The sequence below is a fragment of the Bacillus rossius genome, chromosome 1 (genome assembly GCF_032445375.1).
Source record: "Bacillus rossius redtenbacheri isolate Brsri chromosome 1, Brsri_v3, whole genome shotgun sequence".
NCBI classification, from domain to species: domain Eukaryota; kingdom Metazoa; phylum Arthropoda; class Insecta; order Phasmatodea; family Bacillidae; genus Bacillus; species Bacillus rossius.
The window spans coordinates 58,912,072-58,931,111 of NC_086330.1; the positions used below are offsets into that span (position 1 = coordinate 58,912,072).

General features: G+C 33.3%; 1 protein-coding gene across 1 annotated transcript; it reads right to left on the reverse strand.

The window, feature by feature from the left end:
* Positions 1–4,501: 4,501 nt before the first annotated feature.
* On the reverse strand, positions 4,502–18,786 carry LOC134536557 (ribonuclease H2 subunit C). The gene is made up of 3 exons (XM_063376312.1): positions 18,628–18,786; positions 12,322–12,554; positions 4,502–5,013 (listed from the first exon to the last, which is right to left on the reverse strand). Exons 1-3 carry the CDS (start codon positions 18,770–18,772, stop codon positions 4,987–4,989), a joined length of 405 nt encoding a protein of 134 aa, XP_063232382.1. The 5' UTR covers positions 18,773–18,786; the 3' UTR covers positions 4,502–4,986.
* Between the last annotated feature and the right edge of the window lie 254 nt (positions 18,787–19,040).

Sequence of the window (19,040 nt, forward strand, 5' to 3'; positions counted from 1 at the left end):
CCCCTGGGTGTTCGAACACCCGCTAAACGCCTGCCCCCTAGCACCGTCTAGCAACAAGCAGTGCCCTGTAGTTCTTTTCCAAGCCACCAGAGCGCTGCACTAGTCTCCTCCATAAGCTCCATGCTTTAACAGTCACCTCGTGCGAGTTGATCTTTTCTTGTTTCGGACACCCCTCAGAAGGTCGCGCTGACATCGGCCAGTTCCACTACTTCAAGATATCGAAGTCAGTATTTCTCGACCACCCCCTCGGAAATCTTAGGAATCTTTCGGTCTGGAAGCAGATGTCTCCCCACTTTCTTCCGAAAGCCATTGGCTGTTTTTTAATTACGAGTCGCTGCAGCATCAAATACTTTGCGCCGCAAGAGCAGACTGACAGCATCATATCGCCGGCATTCCGCACAACAAGACTTCAGTCCGGTCGTCGTCTCAAATATGTAGAGAGCTAGGCAAGGGATATTGTCCCTATAACTTATTTCTTAATTAGTAATTAGTCAGTCTGTGTGCCTCGTAGAAATAGTCATACTACGCTAAATTTTATTGATTTTTTTTTTAAATTATGGAAACATCTGCGACAACCGCGTGTTCGTGAGCTTGGCATCCTGGTGGGCTACTCTGCTGACGCTAGAAGCCACCTCCCTGTCTGGTGAACTTTTGTCCAACTTTTATTCCCCAACCATCACCGTTTTTCTGCCTATTTCACTAACTGTCTGTGACCCAGTTCTGATCATGTTCGATTCGGGCGTGTTCACAGACAGGATCCAAGGGCCGGATGTGGAAATAACTACACCACCCTAGACTCCTTCCTCCAGCAAACAGGACGACTAAGGCGCCCTGACACCATGTAACAGCTCACCTTCGGGCAGTGAACATCAAATCTCCAGTCCTCCACAATTTTTTTTATGTCTACAGTGTAACCATTAGATCACTACGTTGAAAAAATTTGAACATCCAAAATTTTACTTTACGGGACTTTAATCACTCTAAGCGCAAACTCTGGGATTGTTTCGTTAACCTTTTTATTGTTTTTGATTTTGTTTACCTATGCCAAATGAAACCTAAGAGTAATAGTCTAATTAGGGCCGGCCCATACTTTAAATGATGTAATTTCAATATATTTTAATATAATTTTAAGATATTTGTCAAAATGTATACATAAATTAAGTTACCTTTTAACCTATTAGTGGAAGTCATGTTTTTTTGTTTTATAATTACTTAATAGTACAATAAATCTAGATGAAATCACGTTATTCTTTTACTGTTTTTCATTTGATACTAAAAGATCCACCAGTCTCCTAAAGTCATTTTAAGGGGACATTTAAGTTACACAAGTGAAAAAGAGAGTAGGTATGTGTAGCACAAGAATTAATTAAATTTTAGGTTGTTTACTCTCTAATATTGATCAACATTTATTTAAATGTACTTAAAATGTATTTAGATACATATTAACACTGTAAATTAATTTTAACAGGATTAGTGTCTTGACTAAAATAAATGGCAATCAGCAATTACACTTGCCTATTTAGAAAACTAATTATTTTGATTAAATTAATTTCTTATGGAAAAAAATGTATGTGCTAGCACTGTTTTGATTAACGCTCTGTTTTACTGGAACAAATTAGGGCGTTACTTTGCGGGATGGTATTACACTGTTTTCCTAGATAGTCTGGATAAAAAAAAAATTTCAATCAGTTCTTTTGACATTGCTTTAACTGTGTTTTTCGGTTATCCGTTGACCCCTTGCCAGTCTTTACCCCGGATAATCTAGAGTCTACTGTACATGTTGCTGTAGCTGTAGTTGCAAAAAAAGGGAATATAAATGCAGAACTTTTAATTAAATATACAAAGGGACGCATATATAAGCTGTTTGCAAATTGTGGGGCATAAATTTAATGTGTGGCAGGAAACACCAAAACAAGCAACTTTTGTCACAGGGAAAAGCAAAATAAGCAACTTTTGTTACAGAACATATGTTCAGAAACAAAGCCTACGAAATTACAGGCACGAACAGTAGTGCGCTTATTTAAATCTGGCGGGCTTCAGGAGTCTACTCCGCTGGCTGAGAGGAAGACAAATATCTGGCGTACACAGTGTGGCCCCACAAAATTTCATATGAAATTCCCTGACTTTTTTAGGTTTTCCCTGACCTGATTTTTCTAAGCTACTATTTTGTTAAGCTACTTCACTTTTTAAAATTAATCAGTGTTCTTTTATGAAACTGCAAGTATTCAACAGACAAATGAGAAAACAATAATTTAACTTAATTTTATTCCAGGTAGAGCAATATAAATGTGATAAAATGTATCTCTAGATGTTTAGCCATTTACAAATCTCACAGACAATTAAATTTATTTAAATATTATGTATGTCAAATAAGCCACACCCTCAAATGAACTCTCGCACCCCTGATATTTAGACCATAACAAAAACCTTTTGTTATTTAGAGTAAGCCGTACATCTAACTTGAAAAAACAGACCTTGGAACCATAATTTATTTTTCTATTAAATTTTTATTCCAGATTTTCATAATAATAATCCTACATTATATAATGCCCAAGGTTTTCTGTGAAAGAAAAAAAGCATCTGGGTACTGTTGTAGATGTCATACTAATTATTTTTTCAGCACTATTCTTGCCTCAAGAAAACTTTTAAAAGTTTTAACATTTCCATTAATATTCTTGTAATAAATTGTAAATATATGTCTCTACAGATATTGAGCAGTAAAGATTTTATTTGTGGCTTAACTGCAAATGAGAACATGTTTACCATGATACGAGAAAAAAAAGGGTCATGAATGTAAAATGACTACCAACCGCAGCTTTCTTGTTAACTGCAGCGAAGCCCCATTAATATTTATGCCACAAATAACCAAAATCAATGTTATATTATAAAAAAAAAAATTAGAAACTGCTGAACAAGCAAATGCAACAAATTATCTTACACATAAAACCATTTTTGCACTACCACCATAAAAAAAAATGCAGCGTTTTCAAGTTTTGAATAAGCCGCACCATGCTTTTCCAACACACATTTTACAAAAAAAAATTGTTTGTGATTATTCAGGTAAATACATTAATATGTAGACAATTTGTGAAAATGATACAGCTACTCACTTTTTACAACAAATGGCCTTTGAAGAAACCATTACGATGCAGAAGCAAGTTTATCTCAACAAAGTTTCCCTGACTCCTCAGAAAATTCCTCGACTTTTCCCAATTATACCTGACTTATTTGAATTCCCTGACTTTTCCTGATTTTCCCGGGCTGTGGTCACCATGATATAGCACAGTATATGGTTGGTCGAAGCACATTTACACACTTGATTTTGGATGATTAGCACAATGTTGACAGTGAGTACTGTGCTGCAATTACATATCTGACAAACAGCAATAGCACTACAGACTTTACTTTTGCAAAACTGGTTGGTATGTTAATGTATACGAGCAGGTGAAAAAACATTGTAGGAGTAGTGCGCTTTCACAACAGACATGCACTTAATAGTAAGACCTTAGCACGGTTTAACAGTACAACCAGTCACTGGGAATTTCACATATAAAGAATGATGTACAGTAAAATGTGTAGGTATGGCTAACTCTAAACATCAGCACCTAGCTCATTTGGTGTCCTCTCTGTCAATAGAGTACCCTTTTTTATCGCATAATTGTCGCACGTGCATAATTGTCGCACCAATATTTTAGGGAGTCAATATTTGGATAAAAAAACCCTCGCGTAAATGTCGCATTATGTTTTTGGTCATGCTAATAGATTCCGAGCATTTTGTGTAGGTATCTTTTCAATAAAACAATGTATTTTAAAGTAGAAATCTAATATTTATTCGGAAATTCTCTCTTACTTATTTAATTAACAGAAATATGAAATTTTCTGATGTGTAAATTTTCTTTTAAAGACGTTTTTAAACGTTATAACCTTTATCTGATCGTCTGCATCGCCGCGGTATACCGCTTATAAAAATGTAGCCAGCTCTGGTTGGCATCATTCATGTTTGGTTATGTTGCTTCCCGTATAAAGCACGCACACATAGTCGAATATCGATATCTCGCCGATTGTATGCAACATGCGCTCTCTGTCGACTGCCGAGTTAACTACATTTGATGGCCCACATTCTTTCCTGGTAAGTGTGTACTACGACCATAGTTACGCGTTTGTTCAGGCTCGCATTCGCATTCACATTTTGTTTTTCTATTTAAAGTTGAAGAAAAGTTTTTGTTGCATGACCTATTAATTTAAATTGTTCGGCATGCTCTTGTATACTACATTTTTAAATAAACATACTTTCCATGAATGGGTTTGGTTTTTAGAATAACTCTACCTAACAAAAAATTTTTTTCTGCATAAACGTCGCACTCCTACCTTTCAAACTTGATTTTAGTATAAAACGTGCAATGATTATGCGATAAAACACAGTAGTCCCCTGAAGTGAATTTGGATGCTACTATTCACACCTGTAACATTTTAGGTTTGGTTTCCAGACATATGCTCAAAATTTTTTTTTTTTTTTTTGGATTCTCCCCACCCATTAAATTTATGTCCAGCAATCTGCAAATATTCTGTCTACAGGTTGAGAGTTACACTCAGTTCTCACCATTACTAGTCAAAGATGGTGATATCATAACAGACATTAATTTTCACAACGTACATAAATAACTGGTCAGCTTAAGATTTGGAATCATCCAGCCTTATTTTTGGCCTGTTATCGTGAAATGTTATCCCATACTATTTTTCACAGTAAAAAAATAAGGCAAAAAATTATTATTTAAGTTACTGAAAATATTTACCTCGTATTGATTATATGATACACGTTACAAATGCTTGTACAACATTGAGACGTTGGAAGGCACATATTATAAAGTGACAGAACACTGTCTCTCTTCTGTCTCGTGAATCTCACTCCAGTAAAATTCAAAATAGCATCCGGGAATGCCTTTGTTGCTTTGGTTTATCTTGCATAATGTTCCACTATTGGCAATGTCACTTGTCTTCCAGTGGAGTGTGGAGCTAAACATAAACAAGGAAGAGATAAAATTAAAAAAAAAGTAGGTAAAAAAAGCGAGTCTATTAGTACTCACCAGTGATGTGAAAACATCTAACCTCAGTAACAAGTAAATTAATGTGTTCATTATGTGTTCAAATAAACAAGTAAATTATTGTGTTCATTATGTGTTGAAATAAATTTATAACGCGAAACTCACACAAAAAATAACGTAAAATTCTTCAAAATAATGTCGAGCGTGGTAAATACATGAAAATAATTCATTTTAGGGAAAAACAGTAAAAATTTTTCCCATATTAAAAACACAACTACAATTTTCCTTAAAAAGATGGTACTATTGATTTTTCAGAGCTAGCCGTACCAAAATGTTGCATGTAAATAAATGCCTCAATGCTGAACCTGTGACATTTCCCCCAGACTAGAATTATCATCGCCTGCATTTTTGAGGTTATTCTTCTGTAGGCATGTTGAGAGTGAAGTTTTAGTATGCACTAAAAATGCAATGAAATGAGCGTGTAAAACACAATGTGCGTGCATGCATGCAGAAACTTCTATAGCCACAAGCCGAAGTCATCAAGATGGCGGACCCACATGTGGTAACATGCACCCGTGCATGTATCATGAACATCAGGGGATGTACTAAGCATACTGGTGTGCCAAAGTAAACTTCATGGTAGTGAATATATCCGGTAATAAATTTTGTAGACTTGAATAGTCATAATGATATAATTGTAACTTTAAAAATACATATTTATTATACAAGAAAATGGCATCAGAGATATTTAAAATTTGTTTGGTTCTCTACAGCTTTACGAACACAGCGCTATCTTTTAAGTATTTTTCTAACTAAAAGTTCCAGTACAATTGATACAAATTGATACAAAATTACCCTGAAACATTTTAAAACATGTATTATAGCTTTAAATGTATGTATATTTGGTTTTGCTTAAATGACAGAAATCAGTCTGTACATACCTTAAACTTCTTGAGTTGATTCAACATATAAGATAACAGTAAAAATTTAATCACAAAATTTTTCTAAACATGGCTTTGAATATATTATGTAGGCTAACAATTTCTTGTATCTCTACAGAATGACTAATGCTGCGCTATCCCTACATTTCAGTGTTAACTAAGGATTGTCAAAGTTGTACTGCATAGTTATTAAGTTAACATTATTTTTTTATGACTATAAAAAAATAACAGAATATCAAAATAGTTGTACTATTATTAAGTTCTGTTTGGCACACAACTTAGTGCATTTCCCAATGGTCTGCCATCTTTTTGAAATTTCTGAGACTTCCACAGATGGTAGCATCGTGTTTACACATTTCCGTTTCAATAGACGTCCATTCCATTCACAAAATTACCCCTACAATGTCATATACAGAGAACTAAGATGTTTACAAATCCAAAATTTTACGTACAAATAGGAACCAATAGATTTAAAAGCAACTAGTTAGTGTCAAAGTGTTTCTGAATTCACAATAATCTCAGAGTCATTGTCTTTGGCCTGTTCATAACAATCACAAACATTCTTAGAAATTACAAAACAAATATAATAGCTAAATGAAATGAAAACTTAATTTTAGGTTTAAAATGAGAGATGAATGGGCAGCCCTATGCACCGATACTCTGCCCATGTCAATGTTCCACGTCAGCGAAGCTTATGTACTGCTTAACTAAATTCAATGATATTCTGTTTTATTTCTGCAAATTAATATTATATAATTTATTGATGTTCAAAAGGTTTACCAAAATATATTAGGCTTTTGACGTGACGTCTAATAAATTGATGAACGCCGGCTGCACGCACGAAAAAGTGTCCCGTAACGCACATTGTCTCATTACGCTGTGTCCCGTTACACTCATTGTACGCTTGCGCCGCATCTATCATCTTCCACTCGATTGGAACAACCATCGATTTGACTTTTTCGAGGCACATTAAACTTGAAACACTCCCATTCTTTTCCTACTTTTCCTATCATCGTCCTATCCTTAACAGAATAACACAGATTCAAATAAGTTAAATAGCAAACATGTATAAAAGTTATAGTTAAAATAATCTCTTCCTTAAAGTAATAAACATATTTGAATTAATGAGTGCAAATAAAAGTAAATTTATCAATTAAATTGTAGATTTCATTTCACTCCTTCTTTGTATCCATACAAAATAGTGATAATACAATAAAAATTATTCAATTTTATTCATAAAAGTATGCAATCATTTCATCAATGTTTTGTTATGACGTCACGTTAAACTATCGTCCGTAAACCGACTATACAGACAACCCCCTTTTTTTTACTAGTCTTTTTGACGAGGCCATTAAAAGAGGATAAACACTATACAACTCAGGGAAATTGCCAATTGTAGAAGGAACCATCTCAGATTTTGCCTGGAAAATATGAAAACCCAAAATAATTGGATCAGGATTTGAACCAGAATACTCCTGAATCCAAGTAAACGTTTTATCCTTGTGCCACCCCACTCTGTATATTGGACTTATATGGTGCTACTATGGAGTCTTCTTACAATAAAAATAAATAATTTGGAAAACTCTGAGAAAAAAAATGGGTGCATGTACTTAGGTACGTGTGTGAGAAGTTATACTTCTTTGGCATCATTAAAAAATAGTTTTTAATTGCATGCAAAAATAGTACGTGGAGTCCCTCCGCGCGGAAGAAGTGAAACTTCGTAATGTGGAAATGAAAATAGGAAGGGGTAGAAATTGATTTTTAGTGAAATATTGTATCAAATCGAACTAAAAAAATAAAGGAAATAAATTTGTAACGATTCATAGATTGATTTTCAGAGAGAGACACCTATTGAATGTCTATAAAACTAACTTTTTTATGAGAGCAGATTTTCATGAAATAAATCATGAAATCATTGAACGATAAAAGCTGTTTATTTAATTAAGCGGACGGGTTCGCCCCAAGGAGAAAATTGACGCGGCGAGACCTCGTGGACATAGAGAAATGACACACACTCACTATTTATGTGTTTATGAAACATGATTTTTTTCTGCAATTTAAATTGTAATATACAAAAAGGGTATTGAAAATTGAAACAAATATGGCGACATCACAAACTGTCAGAATCTTTATTTTTTTCTTACACTCTACTTAGTTCCTTACAATAGCAAAACTTAATGGCTTCTTATAATGATTATATTGTATGTCATAAAATTAAGATTTCTTTTCTTTCCTTGAGCCGATTTTGATGAAATAAAGCTTATATTTCTTTCTCTGCTACGCTCAAGTTAACTTGAAAACCCCATTAAAATTCGTATAGTAGTTTTGTAGAACACCGCGTACAAACAGACAGTGCTTTCATACCCCCTCCATGGTAGCGTTAAACGTTTAATGCAACCTTGTTGGAAGTCGCATTAGAAGTATAACTTAAAAAATTTGGTAATATTAAGTTAGAAATATTGAGTGTTATTGTCTCACAGATTTATTCTAAAGTATGTTTAAAACTGACAAGCAGTAATTTTTTTAAGAGTACTTTAGTCATTCGGTAGGGCAGTGCATAGCCGCTGAGCCTTAGGCTACACTTTTAGGCAGAATTACAACCGCGGATGTACAGGCAGAGCATCCTCACCACTTGTGCAATGCTAGCAGAAACACTGAACAATACTATACTTTTTAGAGTACATGAGCCTGCGGCCCTCACTGTCATTACGTAAAATGTATGCTCACCCCAGGTTTGGGACTATGGCCATACCAGATCATAGTTTTTGCTGAATTATCGAACGTCAATATAGTTTTAACGGGAATACAAGTGAAAATGTAAAATATAACCTGCTAGAAAACAAGAAACACTATACTGAAATGAAAACCCACAATAACAACACACTCTGGGCATACTAAAAGCACCAGCAGCAAAATCAAAAAGACTGATTGCAAGCGGTTTTATTGGTGCATATTACAGAGTGTGCAGATTCATAGAATGCAGGATTAATGACATTTAACTGTATCATCATTAGGTTTTACTTCAGTTGATGGTTATTAATAGCACTAGGTGTTTTCTTTTTGACGTGAACATATTGAAAATGACATTTAGAAAAATCAAGGGGAAAAAAACAAACTATTTTTAGCTTTTTAATATGGATTGCAATGTTCGAAAATATGTACTTCTAGTTCACAGAATGCGACAAGACATGTATATTATAATCAACACATAACTATCTAAAATTAAAAAAAAAAAAAAAAACCACCATACCATTAAAACGTTCACAGCAAATTTAAAAAAAAAAACAATTTCATACTTTTAGTGCTTTTTTTACACAATACATCAATCCCTCACTTAGCATGGCTAATCTGTTCCTAAAAATGTTTTGTGTTATTCGAAATTGTGTATTCTGAAGCATTGGTCTCCATAAATAGCAAGGCTAATTTACTTAATATGTCCTTAAATTTGTAGGGAAATATTCTTTACGTAATATAAATGCGTAAATAACACTCAACGATAAATATGTCACACCATTTATCTTTATAAGCCTACCATCAAATACTTTGTATGACAAATACGACACTGGAGACAGTTATCATCAGTCGGCTGGTTTACTTGCTAGCCCGGGCGTGATCTTCAACTCAAGTCTCATACCTATCCGCAAACTTTCCAAACCATCCTTTACTGGCAGTGAAACCGAAATTACTGTCCGGATATTTACATTTTAATTTTTCAAAAATTAAAGTGCTTATTTGTGTATCACCACTTGGATCACATTAATCCTGTCAGGCACGTGATTTTTTTTTTCATTGCACCATTCATTTAACAACCTTTTCCATGTGAATCATGTGTTTATTTCTGTTCCTGTATCTAATGTCAAATATATTCCCACAAATACAATCAACAGCATCAGACTTATATAAACGTTGGATACAATCCTTATTTCATAAGATTGTGCGCACAATTGACTTGCTTAAAACTAAAGTGTGACCAACATATGTGTGGTCTTCATGACATTCTGCACACCTAAATAATTCTAGTTTTGTCTTAAATACTTAAACACAGCATTATGCTCTCACTTGGAAACCATGATTCCACTATGATTCCAACTGCAAGTGCTTACGCGCGTACAGTTACCGGCAGACTAATAGGCAGACGTTGCTTGTGTTTGTGCGAGTTCCCTGCCACTGGCTGGACTGAGTTCACCACGGCCCGGTCTGAGGCCCGGCGACAACGGTACAAACCGGCAAGATACGTGTGGATGTAAGAACATTTAGTCCTTTACACTCCACAGCAGCAACTTAACTTGCCATAGCTGATGTTTGTACAACACCCAATAGCATAGTCAGACCTCGCACACATCTCTTTCTCCCTTGTATGGCTAACTGGCTAGCTGTTGTTTACCGAGTTGAAACAGACTTTGTAGCGTCATGCCTGACCTTTTTTTTTGTGTGTGGTGATTTCAAGCTAATTGATATTTACAGACGTGCTAATCAAGACTGGGGCAGTAAAATTAACATCGCGCTAAATGATTTCGCACAATCTGAGGACGCGCTAAGTGAGGGATTGGTGTATCATAACAATTTTTGCTAAGTGTTCTACACTATAATTTCAGTTATGTATGCACACATATGTATTAATTAGGTATCCCTCTCCATTTCATTATCATTTGTAAGACAGTTCCAATTCATTTTCCTCTCATATATTTTTTTGTTTTACAAAATTGACAGTGTTTCAAATGTTTTTTTAATGGAACTGGGTGGATAGAAACAGCAAGGTGAATAAAAACAACCACTTAAAGAATATTTATTAAAAACTTTTTATATTTAAAATCATTCTAAATGATATTGGTGAATGAATAACTTACAAAATAATAAAAATGAATTAAATAATTTTGTGTATTCTTTGAGAGAATGTTTCTTTATATCCTGCTGTTTCTAGTCACCCAGTCTTACAGTACTTAATTAAATGTTCTGGAACCTTTCACAGTAAGTAGATACTAATATAAAACTTAACCAAAAAAAGTCAACATCTCATAAACACAAGATAACTAAATAACAACTCATTTTTTGTCTACTTTAGATGTCAATTTGAACACTTATTTCTAGTGTTAATTTGAAACTCAATTTTTTTGAATTCAAATCCCAAAGAGTACATACTAAATACGAATCTAGGTTTCAAGGATCAAAAATTAAAATAATGAACAAGAAATGAAAAATATTAACAATTATGTTAAAACAATCAACCCTATTAATGTTTGATCAACTAAGTAAGTTTCCATAATCAATACACATAGTAATTTTAGTTTATATAATTACATATAAAATGTACAATATTAGGGGAATGGTATGAATAATAAATAGATCTAGTTGACTTCTGACTTGTCAGTGCTAAATTTTAGAATTTCATACATTTTTTCCAATATTTTCCCCTGAATCACAAATCATTCAAATGCTAGAAATATTCTAAGGTTTGAGTAATTTGACTGGGTCAATCACTAATATTTACATGTTCACGATATAAAAAATTTATGTTTGTCAAAAATGTTTCTCAAAGTACTAAACAAACATCCTTAGAGCATTTTAACTGGTGGCAAATAGAAACATTTCTTTAATGGCTTCTGTAGGGCTTAACAATATATTCAATTTTAACGACACAGGTGTTAGCATTTCTATATATCTGAATGTCCCTTCCTTGGATTTTTTCCTTCAAATATTGAATATTTTGAAAACTGAGGATTAAATTATGTTTGAGGATTTGATTGGCTGATCTCTACTTATTTCACAATTTTTCTGACAAACTATTTTGGGCACTTTCTACACCATATTAAAAAATGTGAGAACTTGGTTGAGCGGTTAGATCATTCGCATCCCACCAAAGCAACCCTGGTTCGACTCCAGACTTTTTACTAGAGGAAAACACATCGGATGTGACCCTGAACCTGAGAGTTTTCTCAGAGTACTCCCGTTTCACCCATCCAGTCACTGTGTCAATGCTACACAGTGATAGTCAGCTTTCATCATCATTAATGACCTGAAAGTAGACAAGTTCAATCCATTTGATGCTCCTTGGTTTTGCTGAAAATTCCATCTCCCTATGTGCAATTACTATGCTCTATCTAAGTGTTTAATAAAAGCTTCCCTTTTCATAATAGCTAGACTTTAAAAATTCTGTCTCAACTGAGCAGTGGATCAAACCCAGAAGGCAAGATACAGCAAAAACATCAAAATAATCACCCCTGAGACATTAGATATCACAGGCAGGAAGAGAAGATCTTTTTGGGCATTACAACGTGGAAAATGAGTTCCAGCAAAACAAAACAATTTGCGCAAAAATAGACAAAACAGCCACTACTCACAGCTTCCGACACATCAACCCAATCAAAGGCTGCGATGAATGCATCGTTCCTGGATGGCGTTCGATCCCAATTCCAGAAAGTCACAGAGTCAAACTCGTATGTCACATGGATGTTCCTTTCAACGCCATCTGTCTCATGTTTCAACGACTCCTTCAGCACGATTCCTCTGTAGCCTTTCGGCATGGCGACCATGCACCCGTTCAGGGGGTACCCTCTGAACGAAGCCTGCAGCACTGTAAGCAAGTGTTACACACATTGTGTTAGTTCCACATCTGGTTGCAAGCTTAAGGGGGTAATATCACTACATAGTATAAAACAAAGTCGCTTCCCGTTGTCTGTCTGTCCCTATGTATGCTTAGATTTTTAAAACTACGCAACGGATTTTGATGTGGTTTTTTTTCAATAGATAGAGTGATTCAAGAGGAAGGTTTATATGTATAATACATGCATAAAATAGTAGAGAAACACTGATAATTTTAGAGGTTTCTAATGTGATGTCGTAAATAAACACATTTTTTGCGCTTACATTGCAAACGCTGGCTGAACCCTACGAGATGGATCAAAATAATGTACTACCTTAAAAAGGTCTACAAAAAAAGTCTGCGATGGTATATGTCTATCTCTTAGAGATAACCCACAATAACCATTTTTTATCCTTTACTTTTTACGAAAAATAATGGCTTATTTACGAAGCAATTAAAAGCAATACAGCAATCAGCAAAAATTGAATCTGAGAGATCCGTAATAATCAAACTAAATTGAGAGCATAAAATTATTTTTATTATATCAATATTATATAAAGACATTCAGTAGTATATTTAGAATCAGCATTGCACCTGTGCGAAGCCGGGGCGGATCGCTAGTCCTAAATAATTTTACTTTTAATATTTTGTGTTTTTACATATGATTTTAAATATTTTAATAATATAACAACTTTTAATCAGTTTTAAATAAATATACATAAATATAAATGTAAATGTTTGTTCGTTCAAAATCTTGAATCTTTTTAAAGTTCTTTACTGATGGCTTTGAAATTTTGACACAATGTTGCAATCAAATATGCAGTGTTTTTATATATCTGTGACAGATAAAAAGGTAAATAAAGATAAAGAGAGGTAAAATTATATATATATATTCATCTTCTGTTTTGTAAAGATAAAGATATAGATAGAAAAATACAGAGTGAAAGAGAGAAGAGAAAATGAGCAAGGGATACATATGTATGTATATGTGTATATGTATGTATGTATGTATGTATGTGTGTGTGTATGTATATATATATATATATATATATATATACATATACATATATACATACACACACACACATAAATATATGCTTTGTATATTACAAAAAATTTTTTTGAAAGAGGCATAGCAACACATGCCGGGTATTAGCTACCTACGTAATTAAAAATATAACAACATTACTCTACGTCATTATTTAATGGTTTTTATGAACTTAAAGACCAATTTTCAATTAAGTCCTAGCATGAATGAAAGAATGAAATCATGTGATATACAGTTTATGGTTTACCATTCGTATGTAGCCTTTAACTAAAAACTCATATTTTAAGAGTGTGAGAGTGTGTGTGCATGTGTCTGTGTGAGTAAGAGTTTGTGTGTGAGTAAGAGTATGTGTGTGTGTGAGTGAGTAAGAGTATGTGTGTGTGTGTGAGTGAGTAAGAGTATGTGTGTGTGTGAGAGAGAGAGAGACTATGAGAGGTTGTGATATAAGAACATTGACTACACTGACAGAATGCACTGATGGAGGAAACGTGCAAAAAAGTAAAATTGCCTGAAAATTAACACGGAAAATTTTAATTGCAAACAAATGACTGCAGAAGAAGTATTTCTTTGTTGATACACCAAACAGTGAAAATATTTTGCTATCATTTGATGTTTAGTAATGTGAATTCCTTGAGACAGGCATCTGAAGTTGTTTTCAGTATGTTCTCTGCATGCACTATGTAGTTTTGTTAGAGATTTAATTGTTTATAGTAGCAATATTTACAAGTCACGTAGCTCTAAACAGCCAGGATGTGTCCTTTACCAATGCAGACTTAACCAAAAGAATCTTTCTTTAACTTTAAAATCTCTGCCACATTCATACAGATGTATGTATCAGATTTGCCTGACTGTGTTGTCCAAACCATTAATTTTGATACATTTTCTGTAGCATTGTGCCTCATTTGCTTGTCTGATGCATTTGATTCACATGATAATACATACAAGGTAGGATGGTAGATAGCTATAGATATTTAACTTGGCTTTATTTGAGTGCTTTATATGGTTTGTACCCTCTCGTGTATTCAAAAATTAAGGACATTCTAAGGACCCTTTCACTTCGCCTTCACCACTATCAAGAGGTAGAAAACTACTTGCAATATCACAAACTCCTCAAGAAAATAACAATATTAAATAGTTAATGCTCAAAAATAATTTCCTTTGGTTAGTTTAATTCTTACAGTTACGCCCTTGTTGTCCATAATTATCTCTGGAACACATATCTAACCCAGCATAGTATCGAGCTGTAATTTGAAGCCCTAACATTTCATTTCATTTATATTATAAGTTCAAAGTAAGATAGTATAAGTCACTTTTTCAGTTTAAAGGTGAGAAGAAAAAAATTGAACTGTTTTTTGTACACAAAATCTAATCATGTGGTCCGAAATTCGCCACTTGTGCTGTGCATGCACAAAGTGTTGTTTTCTTTCAAGTTGGAAACAAAAGAACATTAAAATGCTCTCATTTATCCATTAGGTACATGCATGCTATCAGTCTTCAAGTTCACCAGCTCTTGCTGGACAAATCCACTCCACACAATGTCCCATCAATACCTGAAGTCATAGGTCACGTGAACCAACCCAATACCATAACCCCATCTGCACCATCAGCTCCAAAGGATCAAATAGATGCAACTGTGGCAGATGCTTTTTAAGTTAAAGGGTTAAAGGATCCTTTGGTTAAGGCTACATTGGTAAATGACACATCCTAACTATTGTTTCGAGCTACATGGCTCTTAAATAATGAAGGTAATTCTGAAAGAGAGTCACTTTTGAGAAAAAAAAATTATTTAATTCTAAAACCTCCTAATATGTTTTTCAATCATTCTCTAAGAGAGCATTGTGATTTGGGATAGGTAGACAAAGAGATTCAATTGATCGAATCAATTAATTTGAATCAGTTCTGTATAGTGTTTCGTTCAAAGATTCGTTCCTTGAGTTCTGACCACCGACAACAGGATCTGGAACATCTAAAGAGTCATAACTTGTTCACCCATTTGAGGACTCGTTACGTCTCAGCGACTGGCCTTGTCGCCTTGTACGCTTGTGCGAATACCAGTTTTTTTGATGCGAAGGAATATCAAATTGAATGTTTAAAATATTCGCAAGGTCGAATCTAATTGAAAAATTTTTTTCTCAGAAAGGCTGTATTACACTTATTATTATATAAAATAATGGAATTAAGTAAAAAAAATTATTTTAACGTTTGTGGTGATGATAAAACAGATGTGTCCCTATACTTAACAACAGTCAATGGAAATTATGAAATAAACACACCTAAAATTAAATTTGTGCATTCATAAAAGCATACCATAGAGCAAACTTTTCCTTTTTTTTTTTACATAACCCACTTCATTCAATGCAATAAAGATATAATATACAAACAATAATTATTTTTGATAACATAAAAGAGTGTGAATAATAAAAGTTTTGCCCATTTCAAAAATAAAGGCATTAGGCCTATCAAATGTTACTTCAAGTACGGTAACTTACTAAAAATATATATAATCTGTTGTAATATTTTTTTAAACAATTGTAATAAAATGCTATCTCAATATGATATAAATAACACTTATATAATTATATATATATGTGTGTGTGTATGTATGTACGTATGTATATATGTATATATATATATATATATATATATATATATATATATATACACACACACACACACACACACATATACATATATTCAACACTTTCTTGTTTTTACACAAAGCACATTATTACACTGGCCCCAAAAACATTGATATTATCTATTGGAATGCTAAAAGAAAGAAATTGATATTCAAATAATTGCTTTTTGAAATTTCCTTGCTGAGTTAAAAATCTATCACTTACCATGTGACATGTATCCTAAATTGGTGTTACTCTCGAATGTTTACAAATGTAAAAAATGTGTTCTGTGAAATATACTTTAGGGATGGTTTTACAGTGCTTTAAATGACCAATGTAAATTTAAAAAAAAAAAAAAAAAATGCATTTTTCTGGAAAATGTAAAATACAATAATGTAAATAGGTTTCTTCATATTAATGTTGCTGATACCAACTAAAACAACTTATTTATTTAGTTATGATCATCTGCCCTTGTGAAATTAAAAAAAAAAACAATTACAAATTAAAAAATAAAGCTCACAACTAAGAAGCAACGATTCTTAGGCAACTAGTGTTTTAAAGCTTCGCAACAAATGCAAAGCTTCACATCAGTCGCGAAGCTTTGAATAAAAGGACTAGAAAATTTACGGGCGAAGTCAAATCAAATATTAAAAAGAATTTAAGTTTCAGTAAATAAAATAATAAAATTCAGAATGTTGTATTTTTGAACACTATAGCCATTCCTCTATTTTTACGCTTAAAAGAACGTTTCAAAATTCCTAATAGTTGTTAAGGAATTGTCATTTATTGGTTACTTTAGGTAGCCTGTGCAATTACACAGTCATTGCCATGTTGTACTTTGTTATTAACGTAGCTGAGTCTGTTTTCGAGAGATTGGCCTGAGAACCTGTGCTTACTAAAGTGAAGTATGCTTTAATACCACAGCCAAGACTGTTTCAATGAGTGATATACCTAGTCCTGTTGTCGCCACCCTAGGGCCTATAGTTTACTTGATAATAGCTCCAACATAATCCTGTATTTCTCCAAAAATCCATAGGAATACAGCGTAGCCGAGACTGCTTTCTAAAAGATGTTAAATGTCAGTGTTACAACAAGGGCCAAGATTGTTTTTCCACCAGGATAAAGACACAATTACGGTAGAAAACAGTGTTGGTATTGACGTTAAACATCCCTTATTTTTGAAAACAGTCTTAGTTAGCTATGATGTATTCCTAAGGATTTCTGGAGAATCACAAGATCAAGTTGCAGGTAGTATCAAGTACCTAAACAGCAGGTGGCTAAGGCAATCAGGCCAACCTCTCGTGGAAAGCAATCTCAACTACACTAAAACAACACAAAATAAATTTACATCACTATAGAAGCACAGAGGATCAGGCTAATATCTCATTAAAAACAGTCTCAAGTACACTAAAAGATAAAGCATAACATGATGATGGCCACATCTTTGCATAGGCTACCTAATGTAACCTATATAAGGTAATATCTCAGAATTGAGGATTTTCAAACACTCTTTTCAGGGTAAATAGGGGAAATTCTGTAGTGTTAAAATAATCATTCAAAATGTTATTAATTTTTTTACTGAAAAACCTTGAGGATAAAAGTTTACCAAAATACTTTAAAATAGTCTGAATGGATGGTTAATTTAGATACATTAAAAATACTTTAAAAATGGTGAGGTTAGGTTAGCAAAATTAAAAATACTGTAAAATCATATCAATGGTTGGCAAGGAATTACAAACTTTAAATCTAGCTCATTTAAAGTACCTAACCAATTGATTGCCCTTGTTATATTATAGTTTTTATAAATTAATTTAATCTAACAAAGTGTTCACATGTATTCAAAGTATTTTAATGTACCTAACCCAACTTACCAAAACTATTCACACTACTTTAAAGTACCTATTATAAATGCATCTAACATATAAAATATATCATTCCCAAATATCAAATTATTTGTAACATTAACTTAACTAACCCTACCACTAGTAACAATAAACTACTTTAAGTATCACAATATCCTCTTACGGAATGATACAAAAACATGTTAAGAAATGTAAAAAAAAAAAAAAAAAATAGTTGGGAATATATATTCATAAACGTGATACACCAATTAAATAACCACAATGAAATAACCAACTTTTATCTACAAAGAAAAATACACAGTGCAGCAGAAAACAAACTGACATCTTGACATGTCTCATAGAATTTATATAACCTGCTATGGGTTAAATTAATAGTTTTGGGCGAAATGACATTTCGGTAAATGTAAGTCATATTGTTTTACAAACTCAAAGTACATGAGTGAAATAACTGATAATGTTCTAGTTCAAACCCTAAATAAACACTTAAGTCTTAGTAATTTAAATCAAAATAAAACCAGTGTTACAGTTTAGTTTACCTCCATCTTCGCCTTTAATAATGTATGGTTTGAAATAACTAGACACTTTAGCTTCTCCGTCAGAATGTATTTTACACGGCATATAATGTATGTCGGCTTGAAGTTTATCACGAGAGACAGGCAAACCTCTTATATGCGCAGCCATCGTACATTTGATTGTAAACAATAGTGTTTGGCATGCTTCTATTTCCCGCCAATTTTATATCATTGAGCAAACAAATGGATAGAACGATTATTAAAGTTTGTATTAAAGTTTTGTGGGCCCAATAGTTTGTCACTATACTTGAATTACTGGTCATTTATTATGACAAAACCATTAAAGTAGCTAATAAAAACTAATCAAGAACTGATTTAAGTTGACGCCGTCGCCGCTACCTCATACTATTTAGACATGATTTTGGCTTGGGTTCGAG